Consider the following 24,832-nt stretch of genomic DNA (forward strand, 5'->3'; position numbering starts at 1 on the left):
TGGATAGTCAATACCTTGTGAGAAACATTCACTTCTAATAATTGTCCTAGTCATTATATGAACAACAATAGCAATAATTATAGGATTCTAATCATAGCTATAATATAAATAATTTACAAGTGTACACGAAGGAAACAAACCTTTTTATACTTATTGTAGGCTAAAAATAGAATCTCAAAGAGGCTAATAATGTAGCTAAAGTCATTATGTAAGTCTGCTAATAATGGAGGCAGAATCTCTCTATTCTCTCATCTGTCATCTATATGTTTTCCACCCATCTCCCCAGTTACCTATGTGTCTGCCTAATAGCAAGTCAAGTTATGCCCACACTCTGAGTGTGCCCACCAACAGCACCGCACACACAAAAGGACTGGTTTTCTCAGCCATACCATAACCTGGCAAAAGCTCTTAGCGTAAGTAACAACAAAGACATCCAAGAACATATATACATTCCATCCCATGTAAGCATTTGCATCACTGCTGCATCTAAATGGGAAAATTATGTGCTTCGAGTTCCAGCTACTCTATTTTATAAATTCCCAAACAGGAGAGGAAGAGACCTGATTTGCTGGACAGCATAAGGCAAGAGCTGTGAGGTGCTGTAGGAATTCCTTTAGCCAGTAGCCTTTAAGATACCAGTCCGCCTGGGCGTGGCTTCTTATAATATAAATGTCAATGTAAAGTGTACACTCACTCTCTCTCTCTACCTGCTTCTGGATTCAGTTCCTGTGCCCCACTCATGCAGAGGACTATGATCTGTGAGTCTACCCCCAAATGAATAACCCTTTATTATATGTAAGTCTGAGCTAGTGTGGGATGTATTTTGTAACTTCCATCTTTATCTGGTACCCAAAGTGGATTAGGAAAGGGATTAACAGGAAGGGCTGTAAATCTATATGTGCATTTTGTTTATTCTAGAAATCAAACATGGCATATATATGAAATTAATTTATCCATCTATATATACACATATTCCACAGAAAACTGCAGCATTTAACATCAGAAATATTTAGGCGGTCAGTCTTTTTCTCACCTATACATTTATTAATTAAATAGGAATTCTGAAGTGATCAGCCCCGTTAGACAGTCACGGCTGACGTTTCTATGTGCTCGAAAGCTTCCTGATTCTACTGTGTCCTGTTTATTTCCTTGTGTGAACTTCCTGTCTCTCAGAGGGATGACGGCAAATTAAAAACAAGAGACTTAACTTTCACTCTTGAACACAGCACCTCAATTTCCTTTCCTTCCACTTCCTTAAAGTGTTTGCTTTAGAAAACTAGTAAAGGTAAGTAAGGCTCATACAGGCTCCTTGAAACTTTGGCAAGTCTTTCTAAACTGAAAAAAAAAAAAGTTCCTGCCATCTTAGAGATCCAATAATTTCTCGCTTTAAAATGAAAACATCAGGGAAGTTGGTAGTTGGTGTTTCTGTCCCTCTGTGTCTTTTGAGAGTACAGGGCCTAAATCAATGGCCACAGAAACTTGGGGTTCAAGTTTCAAAACTGTCTCCCAGTTCCAAATTGCATAGCATTTGGAAGGTTAGAGAAGCTTATTTTCCTTTGGAGAAAGCCAATTAGCAAGAAGATAGATGGCGCAATTACCAAGATGATGCATGTATGACAGAAGCCAGTGAAAGTCCCTACTGCAGGACGCGCAACTGTTTAGCCCGAAGACACATGTGGTGCTGTGCCTTGTGCCTCTCTAAAGGAGGCAGGGCTCCAGTCTATGTGGCTGCTTGTCATCCGTGTGCCCTCTGACTTCATGCTTGTTCAAAACTAAGCTCTTCACTGTCTTCCATCATGGTTGCGGGCCTTTTCATGTTAGCAAGGGTCTAGTTTTTAATTACTGTTTGCCAAATATTATAGAGCATGGAATTGGCAAGCTGTTTTGATAAGGGCCTCATGGTAAGTATTTCACAGTTTTCTGGTTATAGGAACTTTAGTGAAACAAGCTGCTTCTCTACTTGCTGCAGAACAGCTATTGATAGCAGGTGATAGCAGTGTTGTTTACATAATAGACACCAGCTGAATTTAGTTAACCGGATGCAGTTTGCACCCTCGTGAGACAGTGACATGAGAGTGGACTTCCTTATATAGAGTTTAGAAAAAAAATTACATCACTTAAATCTACCGTCAACACCTGCCACAATGTCTATGTATGTGTGTGGTATATTGTTATAAAGTACATTCCTCTTTCACTTCAGTAGGCTATGTTTTCAGTAAGAGTTTTTATCTAAATACCACTGAAATCTTTTTAACTCAGATTGATAGCTAGCCAGTGGGCTCTGGATGGCTGTATTTTTCAGAAATGTACATGCTGTTTGTAAGATTCTGATAACAGAGTTACTTGTTTAGTTTTCTACATTTATGCAAAGATTTATTTGCAGGTCTACTTTTGTTAAGTCTACCTCTATAAGATAAAGAGGGGTCAGAAGGATTATTTTTGGTAGAATTTAACCCTGCCCTTTTTTAAAAGAAGTCACCTTTTGTGCCACTCATGTTCACCATGTGGCTGTAATGATGATAACCACAGTAAAAGCTACAAAATAGCTTCCTTTAAAATTTCCCACTGTCATTTTGAAATATCATTAATGATCATTTGAACTAAAAAAATGTATTTTAAAAAAAGAACCAATCTCAAATTAGGGATTCATGCTTTTTCCATTGATAAGAATGCATGATACCATTCATTGTTTGCTCAAGTTGTGACCTCCTGATAAAGAACACCATGTGAGGAACTGCAGCCTGGTTTTAAATAGAGAATCATACATCCATTCTAAATATACCCGTAATTAATAGCTTTCTAGAAAGATATGCTCTGCTACAACAGCTGTATTCTGTGTGAAGACACCACCTCCTTACAGTTAGGGAACAATGCTGCCCTCTAGGCGAAGGCCAAGGCCAAGTGTATAATTCAAAGGAGCAGAAAAAGGCCAAGCTTTTAAAATAAAAGGTGATTTTCCCCTGGCATTGGGCAGAAGCACAGAGTTGGTACCTGATAATGAGGCTGAGCATGCTGTGCTATTTGCGGGTTTTCGATCATAGCTGAAATAAGGGGCATGTTTCACTTCTGAAGGCCTCAGATGTGGTTAGAAATGAGAAAGGATGTGGATAGTTTACATGAACTTCAGTAAATGCTCATTCTGTTTTTCTGGAGTTCCTTAATGTTGGGATTTTTTTTTTTTTGACCAGAGTCAAGGATAAACTTAAAGCAATTTCATGCTCAGTTATAGTACATTTCCATGGTAATTTAAAATCTATACTTCCCCCCTGTTATCCTGGAAAGCATCTCCATTTTAGGGGAAAAAAAAAGTCTTACAGTTAGGATAAGATGACAGGACAAGACAATTTTGAAGGACCTAAGTCACTACAGTAAGGATAGTCTGAACACGAGTATGCACGCGAGTTGATGCTCACAACTCTTTTCTGAACAAGAATTCACATCTGTACACATGAGGCAGATTCTGTGAAGCATGAATTCCTTGCAATTGATTTCCTCAATAGCAAATAGCACAGCACTTGTATTGAGATCTATGCTATTAGGTTGCCTTGTTCTCCCATTATCTAAAACCAGATAGAGGTCTAGTGTTAAACTAGAAAGCTGTCACATATTAGTTTCTTGAAGTTGCAAATTAGATAAACATCCTTCTCCCCCCACCATATGTGTACACAAAATCCCTCCCATGGGCTGATATTTTAAAACATGAACTGATTTCTGTAAAATTAATGTGTTTTCACTTATAATGATTTCTAAAATCCTTTTATACTCTTGGAGAATCAAACTATAGGCTTTTCATGTATTTTATGCATCTAGTCAACTTCATCATAAATTCTAAGACAATCTCAACCTTACCTGCTGGGCGTCTTCCCACTTCTCCTTGTTTTCTTCATCTAGAAGGTTGCTAACTATTTGAAAGAAGTTCTGAAAATTAAATTGGATAAAAAGTTTAGGATTTGTATGTGAGAATGTGCTTTGCAACAACACCTGTTTGGAAAGGTTACATGGCATGAATATCCGCAGCATTTCTCTACATTCTGACACATTCTTGATTTTTAAGGAGTCATTTTAGCAACATGATTCTAAGGTCTCTACATATTTCCCATCTGCATCCCAGAAGTAACCAGAATAGGTAAAACACTTTTTGTTCACAATGATTTATTCCACTGTCACCTATATTATACTCATAATATCATTATACAATTATTCCTTGCGAATGGAATTTACCTTCTCTAAAGAAGTCGCTCGTACTCATCAACCGCAAGATATCCTGTGAACTGCAAACCGGGGCCACTATTTCATTGTTTCTAATAACAGTGTAGTAAGACTATGATGATGGGCAAGCCTCACTAGATAGGCCCCCTCAGTTGACATTCTTATTCTGTCCTTCCTGATTATTGTATTTTTGCTTTCCAACTATCTATTGAAAAGAGTAAAGAAACATTCAAAATTTCTAGCAAAGAGCACATGTAACAATGCGTAATAAATCTAAATGATTTTTGAATCACTAGCTTTTATCTGACTTCTTTGAATAGGTCAGCATGTAACTTGCCCAAATCCTTACCAGTACCCTCAGTGCTAACAAAGACTTATTGGTTTTATCTTCATCTATAATTATGCAAATGACTGTCTGGTTTTCTCTTTTCAGGCAGACGAGCTCATTCTGAGGTTCATTTTTCATTTACCGTGAGCACCCTGACTACTGCACTCAACTCAGTCCTGCCACTGATGATTTCCTATGTGAGATGTCACCAGAAAGACTTGCCTGGGTTCTCACCGTATGCTGTGCCATCAAGATACAGGAGTCTGAAGAAGAGCTAAGGGTGCCTCTTAGTGGTTGACCTGAGACCTACACAGTGTCCAGCAGAGACATGATACCCAGACAGCGGCTGATTGGCTGTGTCCTTCGTTGTGTCCTATCTAAACTGGTCTGTAGGGGATTAAGCAGGAACATTGCAGCTCGCTGACTCGCTCATTAGCTTAGGGCAGGACTCCCCCGTGGGAAGAAATGATATTAATTTGTCAGTTTTGTTTCTCTTTTCTATATACAGCTTTTCAAAACAAGCATTTGCTCTCTTTCCAAATAACGTCACCTGGGTGTTTTTAGATGGAAAAACAAGGCTGCTTCTTTCCTCTGCTGTGGTTTGAAGCTGTTAGTATCTATATTTAATTGCCCTATTTGTGCTATTTATTTTAACAGTTCCTGGCAATTACATGGCTGAAACATGTTTCGAGTTATAACCTCTGTAAAAGTTTTAAACTATTTTATGCAGCTGCTGGGGGCAGGGGGAGGCGGTAAGTCTGCTTTAAACTCATTTTCAACGCATTTAACCTCTCTGTACTACCTGCCATTTTTACCACTTAAAATTTCTTGCTTGGAGTGTTAACATTTTAAGGGCTTAGTCCACTGAGCTGTAACTCTACCTATGGGCAGAAAGAATTAACCTTCAGAGTTCTCCAATTGCCTATGGCTGGTTAACTCGGGAGGGGACAGGAAGCTAATGAGGTAAATGCTGTAGGTTTCATCCCTGTGCATGCAAGATGGCTATGTTGAGGTCCTTGACCTTGGTCTGTATCTTAACACCTCCAGCTATAATGTGAAATGCATTCTGCTGCTAACAAGAGACGCCAAGAGAAAAAGGGAAGCAATTTGTGCAAATGCATCTCCATTTCTGGAAAAACACTTCCCAAAGCATGTTTTCCTGACAGTAGGTCAGTGACTTCTTGCTATACATGAAGGCCGCTGCACACACACACAATTTCTTGATGAAAATAATGAATTCAGTGTTCTCTTTTCTTTCTCTTTTTTTTAAATAACCAAGGGACAAACATAAAAGCATGAATTATTAATCCAAATCTTAAACCAAGCCAGCACAGAGTAGAGAAAACACTTTGTATTATTTTTCAGGAACAATAAATGGGCCTTTATTGAATCAGAATAGGAAGGCAGCTCAGATTAAAGTTCCCCTGTGATCTCATAGCTGATCGTATTTCAGAATAATCAACAGCCATTTTCTGACTAATGCGGGCCATGTAGGACACAGTGAGACAAGTGAAGCTTCAGTCATTGTCTGGAGTCACGTGGTGGAAGGCATCTTTGGGCAGAGTGAATCTTTTTTTGTGCATCAGTTTATCCTTAACATTTGCCCAAAGAAGATGCCTAGTAATGTTCAAAAGTAAAGGAAGGTGTTACAAAGTCATAATGCCTTGGATTTGCAAATAAGAATCAGCACCAGTCTTCTGAACTGACAGTAACTTTGTTGTCAGAATCCTGGTTGTATCAAATGCACTTAAAAACATGTGTATTGAATTCGGTTATATGTTTTAATCCACTATGACTTGTCATACATGAACAGGCTAACAGAATGGGACACATCAAACAAGACAATGTTTGTAGGAGCAGACTGGTAACGTTTCTGGACACGTGAATGACTCCTGAGTAGTCTGAAGACTCAACTTTCACAGTATTCACTAAGTGCCCTTGCACCCTATAGATATTCTTCTTTTGGTGATTAATGAATCCGATCCTGTATGTCTGTCCCTGATATGTATCACATAGTAGCCTTTTCTTTTAGGGTCCGTGTGTATGCCTCTCCCTACTCTAGACTGGGCTGGCATAGGGCTGATCCTGCTAGTGTGGTTTCTGTGGGCTCTGATAACATTAATGCTTTAACACACTGATCCCATGTCTTAGACTTATTTCAAAAACTTAAAGTCCTTGGCAGAGTCTCAGTGGTACAAAAACTAAAGAAGCAGATATATACTAAAATTTCCCTTTTAATGTTTTCTTTTAATTACAAGGTCCTGTTCCACTTTATTTCTCTAATCTGTAAAGGCCACCTGGAAGAGTTAAATGAATTTTGGAGGTAATTTATAACACTATTCCTATTGCATAGAACCTGTTAAATATATTGTCTTTTATGATAACATTTCTTCCATATTATCTTTTTTATGATTTGCTACATAAATCGTATTTACTACTACATTATGGTTAACGCATAGTTACCATGTTGGTAAAGACTTCCAAGCTCATCTCTACCCCGTTTGAAGGTCTCTACCTCTTGCAGCAAGAGCGAAAACAGAACCAATTAAATACTGACTTTAGCTCGTAAGTTTTCAATAGCTATCTCTCTTTTCACAGAATAAACCTGGTAAGATGGGTTTTGTACAGTGTAGTGATTCCCAGAGGTCTGTTTTGTTAGAGGTGCTGTACCAAATGGCTGTTGGACACAAAGGTCAAACAGGTATGACTGTGTTTTCTTGGTAAGAAGACAGAGAACTAAATGCATCATGGATAGAGAAACATAAACATCTCTGTGGCGATCAAAGGCAAAGTCCCAGAACAGAAAAGAACAAAAAGAACATTTTTTTCATTTCATTTCATTTTGTGGCCTATAATCTTGCTGTACTTTGGATTAGCTTCTACTTGGCAGATTTCTAATGGGACATATATCAATTTGTTTAACACATGACAGAATCTTGAAGGTTCTAGTTGTATGAAAATTGAAATGTAGATTAGGCTAAGGACTTGATGACCCCAAGTCACAGGAAATGTTCTCCTCCATCTTAACTCAGGAGCAAAATGTTTAGACTACAAAGGGCAAAGATAACCCAGAAAGGAGAAGACCCTGTAATGTAGGGGTAAAGATCTGATACATTTTGTTGGCTCTGTTCAGGAGTGTTGCAATAACTCTAGGAAAGCTTAATGACCAGGAAGAAGGTGTTATCATTATTATAAAGATGAGTAGTGTAGGGTAAACCATTCATTGCCAACCTAGAGACTGGGTGATAGCTGCAAAGCCGGGAGTGATGTAGACTCCTGCTCTCCTCATTTTCCCTTTCGCTGTTCTGCCCTATAGTTTGTCTATAAGCCAGGTGTATGAGTCTTAGTCATTCTCCCAAACTATAACTTTGTTTATAGATAAATATAGATTATAAGCCTGTTTCCTGTTCTTTATGTTATAACTGGCCTAGAAGAGACACCCGTGTCTCTCAATCTGATTATGAGACTATTGAAACACCGGATCCTGAAAGAAATGGGAATTTTCCAAAGGAATCTCATGCTGGAAAAAAGAAAGAGTACCAACCAGAGGGAAACTTGTTTCCCTGAAAAAAAAATCTCAAATAGCTGATTACCTTACAGGTTGAGACTGAAATTCAGATAATGACAAGTCAATGGTGAACCCACACCTTGCCTAGGACTGTTTAATTTTATTTTATTATTATTATTATTATTATTATTATTTTGCTTTTTCTTTTTTTCAAGACAGGGTTTCTCTGTGGTTTTGGAGCCTGTCCTGAAACTAGCTCTTGTAGACCAGGCTGTTCTCGAACTCACAGAGATCCGCCTGCCTCTGCCTCCCAAGTGCTGGGATTAAAGGCGTGTGCCTCCCAAGTGCTGGGATTAAAGGTGTGCGCCACCACCACCCAGCCTGGGACTGTTTAGATGTGATATCCTTGGTTCTTCATTTAAACATTGATCTCATTTCCGGGCACTGGAGATAGACTTGGGACTTAAGATGTTTTCTGGAACTCTTCGTGCCTCTTCCTAATACAGCCATATTAAAGGCCTAGCGTTATGTGCTTTTCATGTTTTTGTTTTCTTTGTTTTTCTGTTTAATTGATCTATCGTGGACGAGTGCTCAAGCTTTGCTTATTAGAGTTCCTAGGGCCCATGTTCTTCTCTAATAATTCTGGTGACAAGGATGTCTAAATACAGTATTTACAGTAAAAGAAGCAACAACTTCCAATACAGCACCTATGCTAAACACAGGGAACCTTGCTGTGCATCTCTACCAATAATACGCTTTGTCTTACAGATGCATTTGGAGAATGTGTACTGTTTTCTCAGCAAAGGAATGCATATAGAGAATTATAAAAGTACGGCACAGATATCACAGTGTATGGGGCCGAAGATGGAAGATAAGGATATCATTAAATATGCTTTTCTGCCTAACACAGTGGCTTTTTTTTTGGGGGGGGGTCAAAGGAAAAAAGGATATAGTAATGGAAAGGTGAGAAAATAATTGGAAGTATATTTACTTTTGCAAGAAGTATAAAGAGAGGTTTCTTTTTCTATATCCCCTAGTGTCCTGGGGACTGGAACGAGTCAACAAGACACGTGGAGTCCTGAACTCATCCATCCTAAAATCCAGTGCATGAATGGAGTCAGTAAATCAATAAGTGAATTTGAAATGATTACTTTAAGACTAGGGTTGTTGTGGCTTGAATGTAAAAGGCCTGCTATGGGTTAAAATGTTTGTATACTTGTCTCCAGTTGACAGTGCTGTTTGGGAAGGTTGGGATACTGGCGCCTCACTGGATGAAGTGGGTCATTGGGCATAGATCTTGAGGCCTCCTCTTCATGCTCTGCTTCCTGAGTGGGGATGCAATATGACTAGAGAGTCTCCTGCCCCTACACTGTAGCTCCCTTAACTGTTCTTTTGCTTCCCCTCCCATGAGGGATTATATACCTCTGGCACTATCATCTAGAATAAACCTTTTCTTGCTTTTGTTGAGTTATTTTATCCCAACAATGAGAACATAACTAAGACAGGTATATAAGACAGTGGGAAAGTGCTTAACTAGGCTATCCAAAGCCCTGATTTCGATTCTCAGCAGTAAAAATAAATAAACAAAGAAAATTAGTTCAACTAGTAATTACAATGGATTAAATTACAAGATTTAAATGTTGCTGATGGAAGGGCACTTTGAGATCCTACCATTTGGTGGTGATTGAGCACGGCTCCTACTGTTTCAAAGAAATTAAGAGTCTTAAACCAGATGCTTTAGGCAGAACATTGCTACCTTAGCCTGCCACCTCAACCATGTGAGGGCATAGCATTCTTCCCTTTGGGAGAATGTCATAATAAGGTGTCATATTGGAAGATAGAGGAATCTCCACAGGACAAATGAACTTCCTGTAGCTCATCTTGGACTTCATCTAATCTACGTATTAGAAGAAAAATAAGCTCATTTTCTTTCCTATTTTGCTGAAACAGCCTAAATGGACAAAGAGAGGTTAAAATATAGTAGATTATAGAGAGATATGAATGGCAGGGGGGAAAAGAGAAAGCGTGGAGAGGGATGAACAGGTAGGGGAGAATGAGAGTGTCAGCAGGAAAAGGGAGAGCAAATGTAAGAGGGGGGGATGAACAGGTAGGAGGACATGAGAAACTTTGTGTGGAGAGACAGAGAGACAGAGAAAGGGTGTGTTTCGTGGGGGGTTATTAGTTTAGGAAGAAAACGTTTATCTGTATGTGATATCTAACCTGAGACCATCATGATGAGAAGATACTTTTAAATTGATAATTTGCCCCTAAATATAAGTGGGAAGAGAAAGAGAGTACACACATCATGAATAAAAGCTATCTAAGCAATTTTTAGAAAGAGAAAGAATGACATGATATTTATAAACTGGTCTTGAATAGGCTGGGTAGAGTAGACAATACTATTCATAAAGATTGAAAAGGTCAAGGGTCAGGTAAGGTGGAGTCATCAACTCACAATGGTTATCTGCAAGTTAAAAATAAAAGTCTGCTTTTGGAAGCTGCATAGCATAGCAAGTGAAGTACAGTGAAAGTAAAAACAGCGATCATAAAATACTTTCAATTGCTGAGGGTAGAGAAGGTAGCAGCTTGGTGCACAGAAACACAAGATGACAGATTGCACAGGGGAGAAGGCAGAGAATCAAACATTCCTCTTTGGTTTCTGGCTCAGAATACCTAGATTTAGAGTGAAACTACACACGCTGCACCCAGCATGAGAAATACCTGCACAAGAAAGAGAGAGAGAGAGTGAGAGAGAGGTTTTTTGGTTTTTTTTTTTTTTTTTTTTTTTTTTTTTTTTTTTTCGATCTGGTTGAACATTAAGATTCTACAGTGCAGCCAAGTGAAGAGGCCCAGGAGACACTTTGACTTAAGTCTAAATCTCAAGAGACAAAAGTAATACGAATAATTAGTCATAGTTGAAAACAGGAGCCCTTTGGGATAAAGAATATGGATATCAAGAATAGAGTTGAATAGGTAAAGTCAAGGTTAAACACTGGAGATAAGTCTACTAGGAAGAATAGTAAATGAGCTAGGTAAGGGAGGACGAGAGGCCAGAGTGACAGGTGATAGAATAAAACACACTTGGAAGCTGATCCACGGGTGAAATTAATTCCAAGGCACACAGACTGTTCTTCAGCTAGGCAAATACCCGAAGGCAAAAGAAGATACAGTACAATAGAATTCATTTTTTTCCAAACTTGGCTGCTCATGGGAGAGCATATGCATCACATCTAGGAACACAGCTACAATATAGACTAATGCAGGCTCTGTTGATTCCTTGTGATGTGTGACATTACTTCTTGATCCCCTGTTGTGGAAATTATGTAGAAAAGGAATTGATTTCAGGCAACATTATGGTATGGATCAATTTGAGTGTTCTTACATTATTTGTTTTTAAGTGAACAATCCCTCAAGTGTGGCCTGAACTACGTATGTAGATTTTGTAGCAGGCAAGTAACCTAAATAATTTAGACTTGACTGGACTGAATAAATCATACTGTGCATTAGAGTTTTATGCAGAGTATCTATTCAAGCAGGATATCTACTGGCTTTGGGCAACTAGAAGCTAGCAAGGACTCAGAAAGACCAGAGACTATCATCCAAATCATCCTAGAGTAGGTGTTAGGGCTGAATGCATATGGACCATATGATTCAGAGAAAGAAATTAAGCACATGAAAAAGGCTGAGCTAATCTGAGGGTGTGGGGTACCTAGCGCTAGGGTCTAAAGCTTCCAGGATGACCTGACCTTATAGTTGTGGGCTTAGGTCTCCAATATCAGGCCTGGCTGTCCCTGCTAGGCCACATCAAATTTTCAGACCTGGAATACTTGGAGAGCAGACTGTTGACATCCCTCTCTCAATATGTGCTGGTTTAGATGAAAACAACAAGCCTTCTTTTAGTTGCATCCTCACGGAAACTCTGACTCATTTTGTAACCAGCAGAAGGGTGTTGCTCTGGGATACACTGGCTGTGATTCACTATGTTTTTTTCTCTGCTATGAAGCAAGACAACTTAGCCTGTAGAGGTTCTTAATAGTTTCAATCAGCAGAGTTTAGATGATGCTACCAGTCTCTTTGGGATAAGTTTGGGACCAAAGGCTCTGGTAAGAGTTAGCATAGTAAGTCGACCTCTGAGATGCTGCAGATGGGATGAAATGAAGCGAAAGAAGGGGATATTGAATTATTGGGGCTTTAGGGCATATGCTTGGTACTGCTTTCCCAGTCTTCATTTAAGAATGAAAAGTAAGAAAGTGAGTGACACTTACATGGCTAATTATAGTATATTGATTATTCACCTGTTGGCAGCATGGCAGAACAGCCAATAAGATAAACTGTCAATAGTCAGTGTAGACAAAATAATTACAAAATCAAGACATGGAAGCACTCTTCCTTAAGTAAAGATACTTAGAGAATCTAAACCATCCAGGTAACCAGAAAATATGTAGAGAGAGCTGCAAGGAGGGGAAGAACACATTTCAATCCCTGTTGCACTAGGGATTTAGGGAAGCATAACTACATTCAAACAATGGGGGTCACACATTAAGCAAACTCCACTGTGATGTGGGATGTCTCTCTTTATGCTGTGAATATATTTTACTATCATTGGCTAATAAAGAAGGTTATTTGGCCAATAGTTAGGCACAATAGAGCCAGGCAGGAAATCCAAATAGAGTTACAAAGAGAAGAAAGGCAGAGTCAGGAAGATGCCAGCAGTCGCCAAAGGCGTAAGATGTCAAAACATTACTGTTAAGCCACAGGGTACGTGGCAATGTGTAGATATTTAGAAATGGGTTAATTTAAGATGAAAAAGTTAGTTAGTAATAAGCCTAAGCCATTTACCAAACAATTTGTAATTAATATTAAGCCTCAGAGTGGTTATTGGGAAGTGGAATGCAGGAGAGAAACCTCCAGTTATACCACTCCTCTACCTAGAGAAAAAATGATACCTGTAAACACAGCGTAAGTCACATATATGACATGACATTCTTGCACAATCCTGTGCCAAAAGAGCTCAGCAGCCAAGAATAAGTGACTGCAGAATGCTCTCCTCTAAATGTAATACAGATGCTGCACTGTTTCTTCCCAAAGCTCAAGAATCAGTGCAGGAAGGGGACAGAGAGACTGTAAGAGCCTGAGACAGTAAATGACAATGGCTTACTGTATTCTCGATATCATAAGGCAGCTGCACACGTGGACTCACAGCAGTTGTAACAGCATGCACAAGAGTTGTGCACGCTCAATCCAGTCAAAAGCCTAGCATGAAGAGGAGGCTTGCGTATGTATTCCCACCATGAAGCTGTTATTGCCAACCGTTAGCTGCTGGGAGGAGGGTGCGTTTTCCCAAAGGGTGTGACTCCTGGTAAACCAACACTCACTCCAACAGGAAGCCACATTTCATGGGCAGCACACATTCATCTTGATGGGTTAAAAAGGGAAAAGGATACAAAGTTGGATGGGTAGGGAAAGGAGTAGGGAATCTCGGAAGAGTCGGGGGATGAGAGGTGAATATGATCAAAACACATTGTATGAAAACTGCCAAACAACTAATAAAAATACCTTTAAAAATGAGTTCAGCATCTTGGATCAGACAACATACTTCTGTGAACCATTAAAAGACTGGAAATGCCTCTTCAGACAACATGCCATGAACAGCAGAAGTGAAAACTGGTCAGAATGTTCTGAGAAGACTGTTCTGGGTCTCAGTTTTTCTCCGTGCATCCTTCTTTTACTAGATTTATGCATACCGGTTTGCTTATTCCTTTAGAATAGATTGTTTCTCTGCTATGGCAGGGTTCACCTTATCTTTGTATTTTGTTATCATAAATATTCCTCCCCAAAACATCTTTTTGACTTTTCTGCTCCTTCTCACTGGGTGGGGGGAAGTATGAGTCATTCAAAATTATAATAATAATAAGAGTAGATCTAGTACCTAAAATTTTCCCTAGTCACAAACTGGCTACAAGTCGAAATTTATTTCTTTGGATTACAATGCTGTCCACATATTTAACTGAGTCCCTGCTCTGTGTACACAGTGAAGATGGCATTTGTCTGCTAATCTCTGCAGATCTGTTTCATCAGTGGGGAGTCTAAAGGTACCTAACTGTACGACCACAGTTAACTTTTAATCTTGACAACCCTCTTCTCAATAGTCTTGAACCTATCTTGTAAAGAGTCTACCTCTTTTAAACTCATTTAAACAAATCAGGAAAAGTCCAACAAATTCAAAAGCCAATACAGCAAAACCTTGGGTCTTGTGGATACTCCTTTCTCTAACAATATCCTTTCCATCCTCAATTCTGCTACTTAACAATGGTCCCTTCTTGTCTGTAAATGTATTCTTGAATTCACGTGTCAGACTCTGACTCAACAGCAACCCTTGACTACTCACCACAGAGTGAGGAGATATTCCAATATCAGAGGGCTCCAATTTAACAGGAAGCTACCAGAGATTTTTGATGTCTCTGACTTCTGATGTCATGACTTTATTATACATAAACAATAAAGACTGAAAATGTTAGAAAACTCATGTTCCCGAGTTAATCAGAACCTAAACATTGAAGGCTGCAAGCAAAAAAAGAAAACACGCAAGTTGTAGCCATGGAAGGGTTAGACACAGCCTGACTATTGCCTAATACTGTGAATCACCATTAAGCAAGCCCCATTTTCCTACTATAGAAAGAATGGGACCTGTCACATGGTATAAATCATGTATACTGCATTCATCCACTCTAACACGTAGCTTATGTCACACATTCACTAGGCCTAATTCCTCTTGAAACAAGACTCCCCACACACACAAAAAAAAACTTTAAAAATTGACATCTTGCTTTCTCTCACTTAGCTGAATTTCTGCTTCAGATCTATCATCCAACGCCTGCCAGCTTAACAAAGCTGAAGGACCATTTGACACACTTTATCAATTATCCCCTTTCTCTTTCTAAATCCCAAGGAAAGCAAAGGGAAGAATGGTCCCTTAATTTTGGACAGACATGGCCAAGATGCTTGAGGGCCAGCATTGTAAGAAAACATACATCTGGTTTTCTGCCAGCCACTGTACAACTTGTCATAGGACAAGCTGCCTGGCATAGAGTTCTCACTAACGCAGTGTTTAGAAGTTTTCATGGTTTCCTGCTCTGGGGTGAATTGTACTTTTTCCTTCTGATTTATATATTGAAGTCCTAACACTTGATGATCATATGTGAGATTATTTAGAAATACTTCGATCAATGGGGGACTCAGGTTTAAAGAAAAATAGCATGGTTACTGTAGGTCTCTAGTATCCTTATTAAAAAAAAAAAACTAACAACACAGAGATACCAAGATACACATGCAGAGAAAAAAATAAGGAGCATTAAAAGATGCTCATTGAAGGCTGACATTTACAAGCCAAAGAAATCCTTGAAACCAAATCTGTGGTCAACTCCTTCCTTCAAATCTGAGATACATTTCTGGAATATTTGTTCTGTTAGCCCTACCAAAGAAATACAGCATCCAATAATAATTGAAAAAACAGAAAACCAAATTTTCATAGTAAATGAAAAACACATAAATCTCAATATTACCTTAACTTTTAGGAAAAAGAATGGAAGATTCTGAAAGAATAAAATTATGATGTTTATTGTACTTTTAAAAATCAGCCTAAATTATTATTTAGACACAAAAGACAAAGAAATTGAGATAGCAAGATAGTTCAGAGAGTAAATGCACTTGCTACTAAGACATGAAAGACCAAATTTGATCCATACGATCTACAGAGGAGAGAACCAATTCTTATAAGTTTCCACTGACCTCCACACACATCCTATAACACACACACACACACACACACATATACACACACACACACCTTAAATAAGTGATATTAAAATGAATTATATCATGGATCATTATACTATGCAAAATAGGCCACATTTGGAAAGACAGAATTCACGTTTTCTTTCACATATGAAATCTAGAATAGTTTTTTTTTAAAGATAAAAGTAAAACAGGGTTATTTGGTAAAAGAAAGGGGACAAGAGAGAGGATAAAAGAAATGTAAATGAGAAGGTAAATGTTATATGTTGTATGCATGTATAAAAAGTCACAATGAACTCCATTTATTTATAAAATTAATATAAATTAAAATAATTATTTCAATAATTTCCTGGCATCAACTAGCAGATAGATTGCATGAATGTGTAGGTTCACATTCATGTGCTGTCTTTCCTCTCCTACCTAACTGCTGTACTTTTTGCCCTTGGGAGTTTGTTCCTCCTCTCATCCAGGAGGGACAGTAGTTATTAGACTTGCAGGTCATGCAGGATAGATCCCTCTCTTGTGGTTACCTCTGGCCTTTTCTCCTATGAGTTTGTGTCATAATACCAGAAAGAAAAGGACCACAGCATTCCCTTAAGATTGAAATTATCATATAAGAAGGTAGAAGTTCCAGGGCCCAACTGAACCTCCTTAAGATTAAGCTACTTCTTTCTGTTCAAATATATATAATCAACCTCAGAACTTGGGTAGGGATTTGACATTCTGATTGGCTCCAAGGACTAGAGTATTCTGTTGTCTTGTCCTTTGAGGGTTAATGTTACTAATCACTGGGAGACTACTCCTTCAGAAGAGGATTCATCGCAAGACATGGGAAGGCAATCAATGAAATAATTAACATCCTTAAAGAGATAATGTACTTTTTCTCTTCAGAGATCCTCCCCCGTATATGATTGCTCATCAGTGCTCTCCATGTCCATGAAACAGAAGAGATAAAAAATTACAGAAAAAATATGGTAAACTTATAAAAAGAAGCAATGCATTACCAAGACAGAATAGCCTTTCTTTACTGACCTTTGAAATGTATTATAAAAATTGTCCTCCTTTTCTGCCATTTTTGTACCAGCTGGCCTGGCACCCAGGCAGAAAGGACCACCTGAGAGGAGACTAGTATAAAGCAAAGAAAACCAGCCTACAAATCACAATCCCAGAGAACTTAGACAACAATGAGGACACTAAGAGAGATATACATAGATCTAATCTATATGGGAAGTAGAAAAAGACAAGATCTCCTGAGTAAACTGGGAGCATGGGGTCCTTGGGGGAGGACTGAAGGGGAGGGGAGAGGCAGAGAGGGTAGCAGAAAAAAATTCAGAGCCCGATAAAAATCAATAAAATATTGTCCTGCCAATTCCTCTTTCTCCGTTTTGTGTAGTTATCTGGCATAACCCATTCTTTCTATATGGTGCTCTAAGTTCCCAGTAGATGTCCAGTGGTACTTGCTTCTTCCTTTGCCCATTTCCTATTCACTTACCAGGTTAGTATGTGAACAAGGATCAGAAAAGAACTCCAATGGAAAAGATAGAGAAAGATCCTGGTCAATAATTCAAAGAATATAGAGGAGATTGAAGAACTCCAAACACGGGAATCAAATTTGCACAGACACCTATCCATTGATTCTTAGAAAATGCTGAGGTTCTTACCACTTTTCAAAAAGAAGAAAGGCTTTCTGTGAGGCAATTAGTCCCTCCTATTTCTTTAAAACATGAACAAGACTTCTTCAAACCCATACTTGAATAAAATTCTTTCCTCTATGAGTCATCTAGTAAGAACCAAGGCCTGATAACAATGAAAGCTGTCTGATTTCATTTAAATCAGAACCTCGCCTTTAAATACATTTCTTTGATTAATAGATTATGCATTTCTTTAGAATATGATCTATATTTAATAAAGGCATTGAAAACCTGAGGTAAGAGTCCCCTATTTAATCTCGACAATTAAGAAGTAAATTTCTTAAGCAAGTGACATGCCAAAGACTAGAGAAAGAACTGTGCTAAAGATAATATCAGCATGTCATAAAGATAATAAAGTGAACATTACTTTAAAATTGGATATTTCATTAAATACTGCTGTAAATTGCATTGTTTGTAATAGCCAGAACCTGGAAACAACCTAGATGCCCTTCAATGGAAGAATGGATGAAGAAAGTGTGGAATATATACATATTAGAGTACTACTCAGCGGTAAAAAAACAATGACATCGTGAATTTTGCATGCAAATGGATGGAAATAGAAAACACTATCCTGAGTGAGGTATCCCAGACCCCAAAAGATGAACATGGGATGTACTCACCCATAATTGGTTTCTAGCCATAAATAAAGGACATTGAGCATATAATTTGTGATCCTAGAGAAGCTAAATAAGAAGTTGAACCCAAATAAAAACATATAGTCATCCGCCTGGATAGGGGAAGTAGACAAGATTGCTGGGCAAAAACTGGGAACTTGCGGATGAGGTGGCATGGGACTAAGGGGAAATGGGGTGAGAAACATGAGAAGGGGAGGATGGGGGGAGCTTGGGGGAATGGGATGGTTGGGATATAGAAAGGGTGGCTACGGGAGCAGAGAAATATATATCCTAATTAAGGGAGCCATTTTAGGGTTGGCAAGAGACTTGACTCTAGAGGGGCTCGCAGGTGTCCAGGGAGATGTCCCCAGCTAGTACCTTGGGCAACTGAGGAGAGGGAACCTGAAATGACCCTATCCCATAGCCATACTGATGAATATCTTTCATATCACCTTAGAACCTTCATCTGGCGATGGATGGAGATAGAGACAGAGACACAAATTGGAGCAACGGACTGAGCTCTTAAGGTCCAAATGAGGAGCAGAAGGAGGGAGAACATGAGCAAGGAAGTCAGGACCATGAGGGGTGCACCCACCCACTGTGACAGTGGAACTGATCTATTGGGAGCCCACCAAGGCCAGCTGGACTGGGACTGAATAAGCATGGCTTGAGACTGGACTCTCTGAACATGGCGGACAATGAAGGCTGATGAGAAGTCAAGGACAATGGCACTAGGTTTCGATCCTAATACATGAACTGGCTTTGTGGGAGCCTAGCCTGTTTGGATGCTCACCTTCCTGGACCTAGATAGAAGTGGGAGGACCTTGGACTTCCCGCAGGGCAGGGAATTTGGACTGCTCTTCAATCTCTAGAGGGAGGGGAAATGGAGTGGGGGGAGGGGGAGAGGAGTGGGGAAAGGGGGAGTGGAGTGCAGGGAGGGGGCGATGTGTGGGAGGAGGGGGAGGGAAATAGGAAATGGGGAGGAGGCCTGAGAGCAAGCCTTACTCTTCAAGTTTGTATTGCAAATTAAAATACTAACAATAAAAGCAGTATGGTGCACCCACTCTGTGGTCAATCAGCATCTAGCCTGATGGACTTTGAGTGTCACCACAATCCTAAAGGACAGAGACCATCTGAATTATTTATAACCTCTTGAAATGTTACGTTAATTTATTTACTTAATAAAATGAAGCTGTAATCTACAAATCAACACAGTGTTATCATGGTTGATCACTGACATGTTTCGAGATGTGCACAATGTTGATTTCCCGAAGCACATGCTTCCATCTGGAGTCTAATATGGGCATGCTCTCTTCAGTCTTTGTTTCCCTTCTCATGCTGTGAACAAAGTGCCCTATGGATAGTTTATGTGATTCTATGCTACACACACACACACACACACACACAGAGAGAGAGAGAGAGAGAGAGAGAGAGAGAGAGAGAGAGAGAGAGAGAGTTTCACTGTTTAAATGGCCACAGCATGGTGTGATAAAGGGCTCCCCAGTGATCTGAAGAGCAAGGAGCATACAGTGTGCTTTACAGAGGCAGGCCATGTGTTAAATATACCAATATCCATGTATCACTAATATGAATTAAACTGGGTGTCTTTCATCAGGAAGCCACAACAATCAATGTTAGTGTGATCAACTCATGAAAATGTTGTGACTAGATTCTCAAAGAAACCTAATCCCTATTTGACGAGGGACCAATGATTCAGTGTCAGTTCCTTGCTTGCTATTGTTACATATAATTCCAAGAATAATGAAAATCAACTATAGTCTTACACCTTAATATTGCATTTTATGGATGAGGAAATGATATAACAGAAACACAAGAAAGTGCCTTGGAATTCTGAGATTGATAATAGATGAAATCAAAGAAGAGCTTACACATATCTGTTTCAAGTATTCACTTTGTTAGACCTTTACTTCCAGGTAAGTGGGACTTGGGGTCAAGCTCAGTCCTCTATAGATAGAATTAGACTTGGCGTAAAATTTTCAATGGCAAAAAATTGTAAATGAAGACATTTCTGACTCTGAATTTGTTTGAGCCATTTTATTTTGTGAATGAGAAACCATATTAATTTCCAAACATTAATATTGCCCTGATTCATTTTTTTATTTGAACAAACATTTGAGTGTCTGCTATGCTTCAAGCATTAAGTAAAGCTTTAGAGACATATTCATCTCCAATAAAGTTAAAATTAATACCTGAGGGCAGACATAACACTTACTACAATGTCATGTGTGAGTGCTGCATAAAATATGTTCACAAAGTTGCAAATGTTCAAAAAAATGGTAAAAATTCTCCTCATGGGTAGAAGTTGGTGAGTAGACCTTTGAGAAGAAATTATCCATGAGCCAAACCTTGAAGAATCTATGTCATTTTGGCAAGGATCTGCCACATAAAGGACTTACTGTATTCTGGGAGTTATGACCAAGAGTTCAGACTTGGAGAAGAATGGACTTGAGAGAAAAAGGCTTCTGGAAGATGGTCTATTGACTCACAGAATAAAAGAATACTTTATCATCTCAGTCTAAGACGTATAAACATATATTTTTCAATTTCAATGTCTCATTAATTAAAGAGGGATTTAAAGTGAAAAACAAAAAATATTATAGAATATCTACATTCCACAGCTCTTCTTTGTTAGAAAGATGCAAAGCGATCATGTGTGTGATCTCACCCAGGAAAAAGCATAGTTTAAAAGTCATATCCAAAGATAAAAACAACATGTGTGTGATCTCACCCAGGAAAAAGCATAGTTTAAAAGTCATATCCAAAGATAAAAACAACATGATTTATGAGGAGCTTTATTTTTTCACAAACCAGTTGATGAGGCCGGGTGTGCCAGCCATGTGCCATATTAAATTCTCCTCTTGAAGAGCTGGTGAGGTCTTGTTTGTAGTACTAATAAACACATAAAATATTTACTTGGTTATATTATGATGCTTCTCTCTTGTGTTTCAAATTTCTGGCATTAAAACCGAAGACTAGATATTATACACATTTTGATGATAGACATTAATATGCAACAGTTACCCATGAGACAGTGCTGAAAGGGGAAATTTACTTGCTTTAAGGTTAAATTTATTGCTTGTTAATTTTAATACAATTTGAATAGATGTAGCACACACTTGATGCACAGACATGCATACATGCATGCATGCAGAACACCTTCCACCACACACAGTACACACACACACTTCAAAAAGTGCAGAGAGAAAATATCTTACTTATATTAAAAGCAGTAAGTTTTCTATGAACCGAAAGGCGAAGGCAACAACCATTATTTATATAGTTTATATATTTAATGGTAGGTTAATAGTTCTATGGATTTTTCATTAAACTTCTTCCCATGGATTTTTCAGATCATAAACTATAATTATTAAAGAAGTAAACATAAAATCTAAGAACACAAGGTCTTCGTGGCATTTAGAAATTCAGATTAACACAAATTTCCATGGATAGATTTTAAGCCAAGATTAATCTGTCATGGGTGATTGTGATACTCTTTCGTCAACACATCAAGTCCATTCAACAGCTCTTCTTTGTTCCTGTCAGCATTGCTAGCCATTTCAAATTAAATATACTGCATCTAACAATATTCAAAAGAATGTGACTTTTGTGTACAGTTTTACCTAATCTTCTTTTGAACTTTGGCTGTCATTTCCCAATTTTAGTGGGGAAGGAGGCAAGGTATGAAAGCAATCAAAAGACAATTATTTGATTATTAGTTTGACTGTAATTAAATCAAATTATTTGTTAACTTCCTTCTATAATCAAGATTCTACACTAAACTTAATTTTGGGTCATGGGCTGAGGCTTTCCTAGGGTCCAACAATTTTTTTTTCTCAAGAAGAGTCTCATTTGGGCTGGAGAGATGGCTCAGAGGTTAAGAGCATTGCCTGCTCTTCCAAAGGTCCTGAGTTCAATTCCCAGCAACCACATGGTGGCTCTCAACCATCTGTAATGGGGTCTGGTGCCCTCTTATGGCCTTCAGGCATACACACAGACAGTATATACATAATAAATAAATAAGTATTAAAAAAAAAGAAGAGTCTCATTTGAGTGCAAAGATGGAATGGGACATAGGGGAGAAGATGCCATGGATTTCTGAGACGCATAGGACTCAGAATAATTTGTAAGGTCAAGACAGACTAAGGCAGTGTGGAAGCAGAGGAAACAATGTCACAGAATCAAGAATACGCCACACATCTGGAGAGCAGTAAGTAGCTAATGTAGCTAAGGCGACTAAGATGCTGTGCCTGAATGGGAGCAGAGGTAATGAACATCATCCATAGCATACTAGACAGCAAGGTAAAGGGCTGTCCCTCAAGGAGCCTGGAAGCTCTGCTGACATATCAAGAGCTGTTCTAGGAAAGCTAATAGGAGAACAGTGTGCAACATGGGTCCAAATTAACCAAGATGTAAGGGGGAACAAAGGGAAGAGGCCACAGGAATAACTAGGTGGGGATGCTTAGAGGCTGGCTTAGCATACCAGTGTGGCTACTGACAAAAGGAAGACTGCAAGAGGTCTTGTAAGGCAGATTCCACAGCAAAGCAAGATGAAAGAAATCTAGATGACGCTGTTACTGACTAGGAACTGGCATTTGTATAATGAAGAGCAGGAAATACATGATCACTTGTATTTCAGGGAAAAATCAGTTGACACTATATTAAACCTGGGGTCTCATACCATATCATCCAAAATGCTCAAGGAGACCTTATGCAGGGCAAGTTGAAGTTTACACAAAGTGCAGGAGATACTGAACACAGCCATTAGCCCGAGTTTCCAATGAAACAAAGGAGACGATGGGTATGTGCAGATGACTTTACATTAGATTACTAAAAGCAGAATGAAAGAGGCATAAGATTTTCTGAATGATTCGAGGAACCAAAATTAATTTCTAATATAACTGAGGTGATTGCTAATCTGGCATTTGAAGTGATTTATGATTTTTGAACTGGGATTAGGAGAGCCTGAGATATAAGAGGAGAACTCCAGCAGAGGATGGAGGGTTTTGCAGGTATCTGAAGATACCGGCAAAGATGGTAAACCAGAGAGGCACAGCTTGTGAGGGAAGGAGGAAGACACCAAAGTGCCTAGCACTCTGCATCATTGCTGAGGAATGAACAGAGGTGTGAGCCATGGAGGATCCTGTTTCAAACTACACCAAATGACCCAGGAAGATCACTTTACGTGCGTAGTCAAATCTACTAATTTCATGACCAGGCAACTGGTCAAATTAAGTGTTGCATGACTGAAGTCTGTAACAAGTAGCTCAATAAAAATGTGTTTCTGGTATTATCTGTTGGCACACACCTTTCATCCTACCACTTGAGAGGCAGAGGCACACAGACATCTGAAATCAAGGTTCACCTGGTTGCCTGGTTCACACAGTGATTTCCAGGCCAAGCAGGGCTACACAGTCAGACCTTGTATCAAAAAATAAAAAAAATAAAAAAGGAAGGAAGGATATAAAAACATGTTTCTAATGCAAATCATCAGTCTTAAGTTTTTTGAACTTTAGCACTAAAAACCTCCAAGCCTTGTATTTTTGTCAAATTAGAGACTTTAATGTTGTGTTGTTGCATTTTATGGATGAAGAAATGATATAACAAACACAAGAAAGTGCCTTGGAATTCTGAGATTGATAATAGATGAAATCAAAGAAGAGCTTACACATATCTGTTCCAAGTATTCACTTTGTTAGACCTTTACTTCCGGGTAAGTGGGTGGTTTCTCTATAAGTATATGTCTTATGTTTTTCTTTTATGAATATATTTTATTGTATATTATGTCAAAGACTTCAAATACTAGCTTTTTATGGTAGTGCTAATAAAAATTTTCAGAAGAGTAGGGGTAAATATGTATGTTGCTTACTTAATTTATTAAAAGACTAGACTATTTCTACAAGAAAAGTATCTTCAAGATGCACAAATGATTGTAATTTTCTATCCAACATCTTTTCCATTATTGCCATTAAGATGCCAGATACTCCTGGTCTGGTGTGGAAAGCCATGTGGATCATTCCTACATACATAAGCTTTCATTTGTCTATGGGATCTTCTTAGAAATATTCACACCTGGATACAGATTAGAGTATTGGTGTCATTAATGATTGATTCCGTTGACAATTCAGTGTTTTTCTTGATAGCAGAGTTGCATTTTGCTGGAAATGCAAAAATCAACTGAGCAGGACTACATTTTAGTCTACAGCAGAAAAGGACTTAATCTAAAAGTATACAATGACCTTACATTAACTATGCTATTTCACTGGGCTTTGTTTTAACGGCAAGACAACACTCAAGTGGGTTAGTACTTAGCAATATTATGGAGGTAAATGATGTTGCTCTAAGGTCTTCCATGACAAGGTCAAAAGGCTTCATAGAGCTACCGAGCTTCTTATTTTTCCATTTAAAATGATCCTCTATGTGCCTTACACTATCAGGCAAGAGTTCTCAATGTTAAATATGCTTTCCCTGTTTCAAATAAGAAGTCCTCATACAGATGTTACACTATGCCTTCTTTGCATGCTATACTTAATATGCTTTCATTATACCTAATGTACTTTTAATAGTCTCCAATGGCAAGATGGTGATATTAAATGTGGGAATAAAATATCCACGATACCACCTTGAATTTGCGATAATGCTTTTCATCCACGGGCTCAAAGCACTTCAC

General features: G+C 38.6%; 1 protein-coding gene across 5 annotated transcripts in view; it reads right to left on the bottom strand.

Annotated features, from left to right (window-relative positions):
- Nucleotides 1-24,832, bottom strand: part of Adgrb3 (adhesion G protein-coupled receptor B3) — a 721,645-nt gene that overhangs the window by 361,613 nt on the left and 335,200 nt on the right. For all 5 annotated transcript variants that reach the window (XM_057752036.1, XM_057752035.1, XM_057752037.1 and 2 more), the window contains one exon: nucleotides 3,850-3,918. In XM_057752036.1, the coding sequence (XP_057608019.1) occupies nucleotides 3,850-3,918 (69 nt within the window). The remainder of the gene's footprint in view (nucleotides 1-3,849; nucleotides 3,919-24,832) is intronic.

Source organism: Chionomys nivalis, chromosome 19, assembly GCF_950005125.1.
Source record: "Chionomys nivalis chromosome 19, mChiNiv1.1, whole genome shotgun sequence".
Lineage (NCBI taxonomy): Eukaryota > Metazoa > Chordata > Mammalia > Rodentia > Cricetidae > Chionomys > Chionomys nivalis.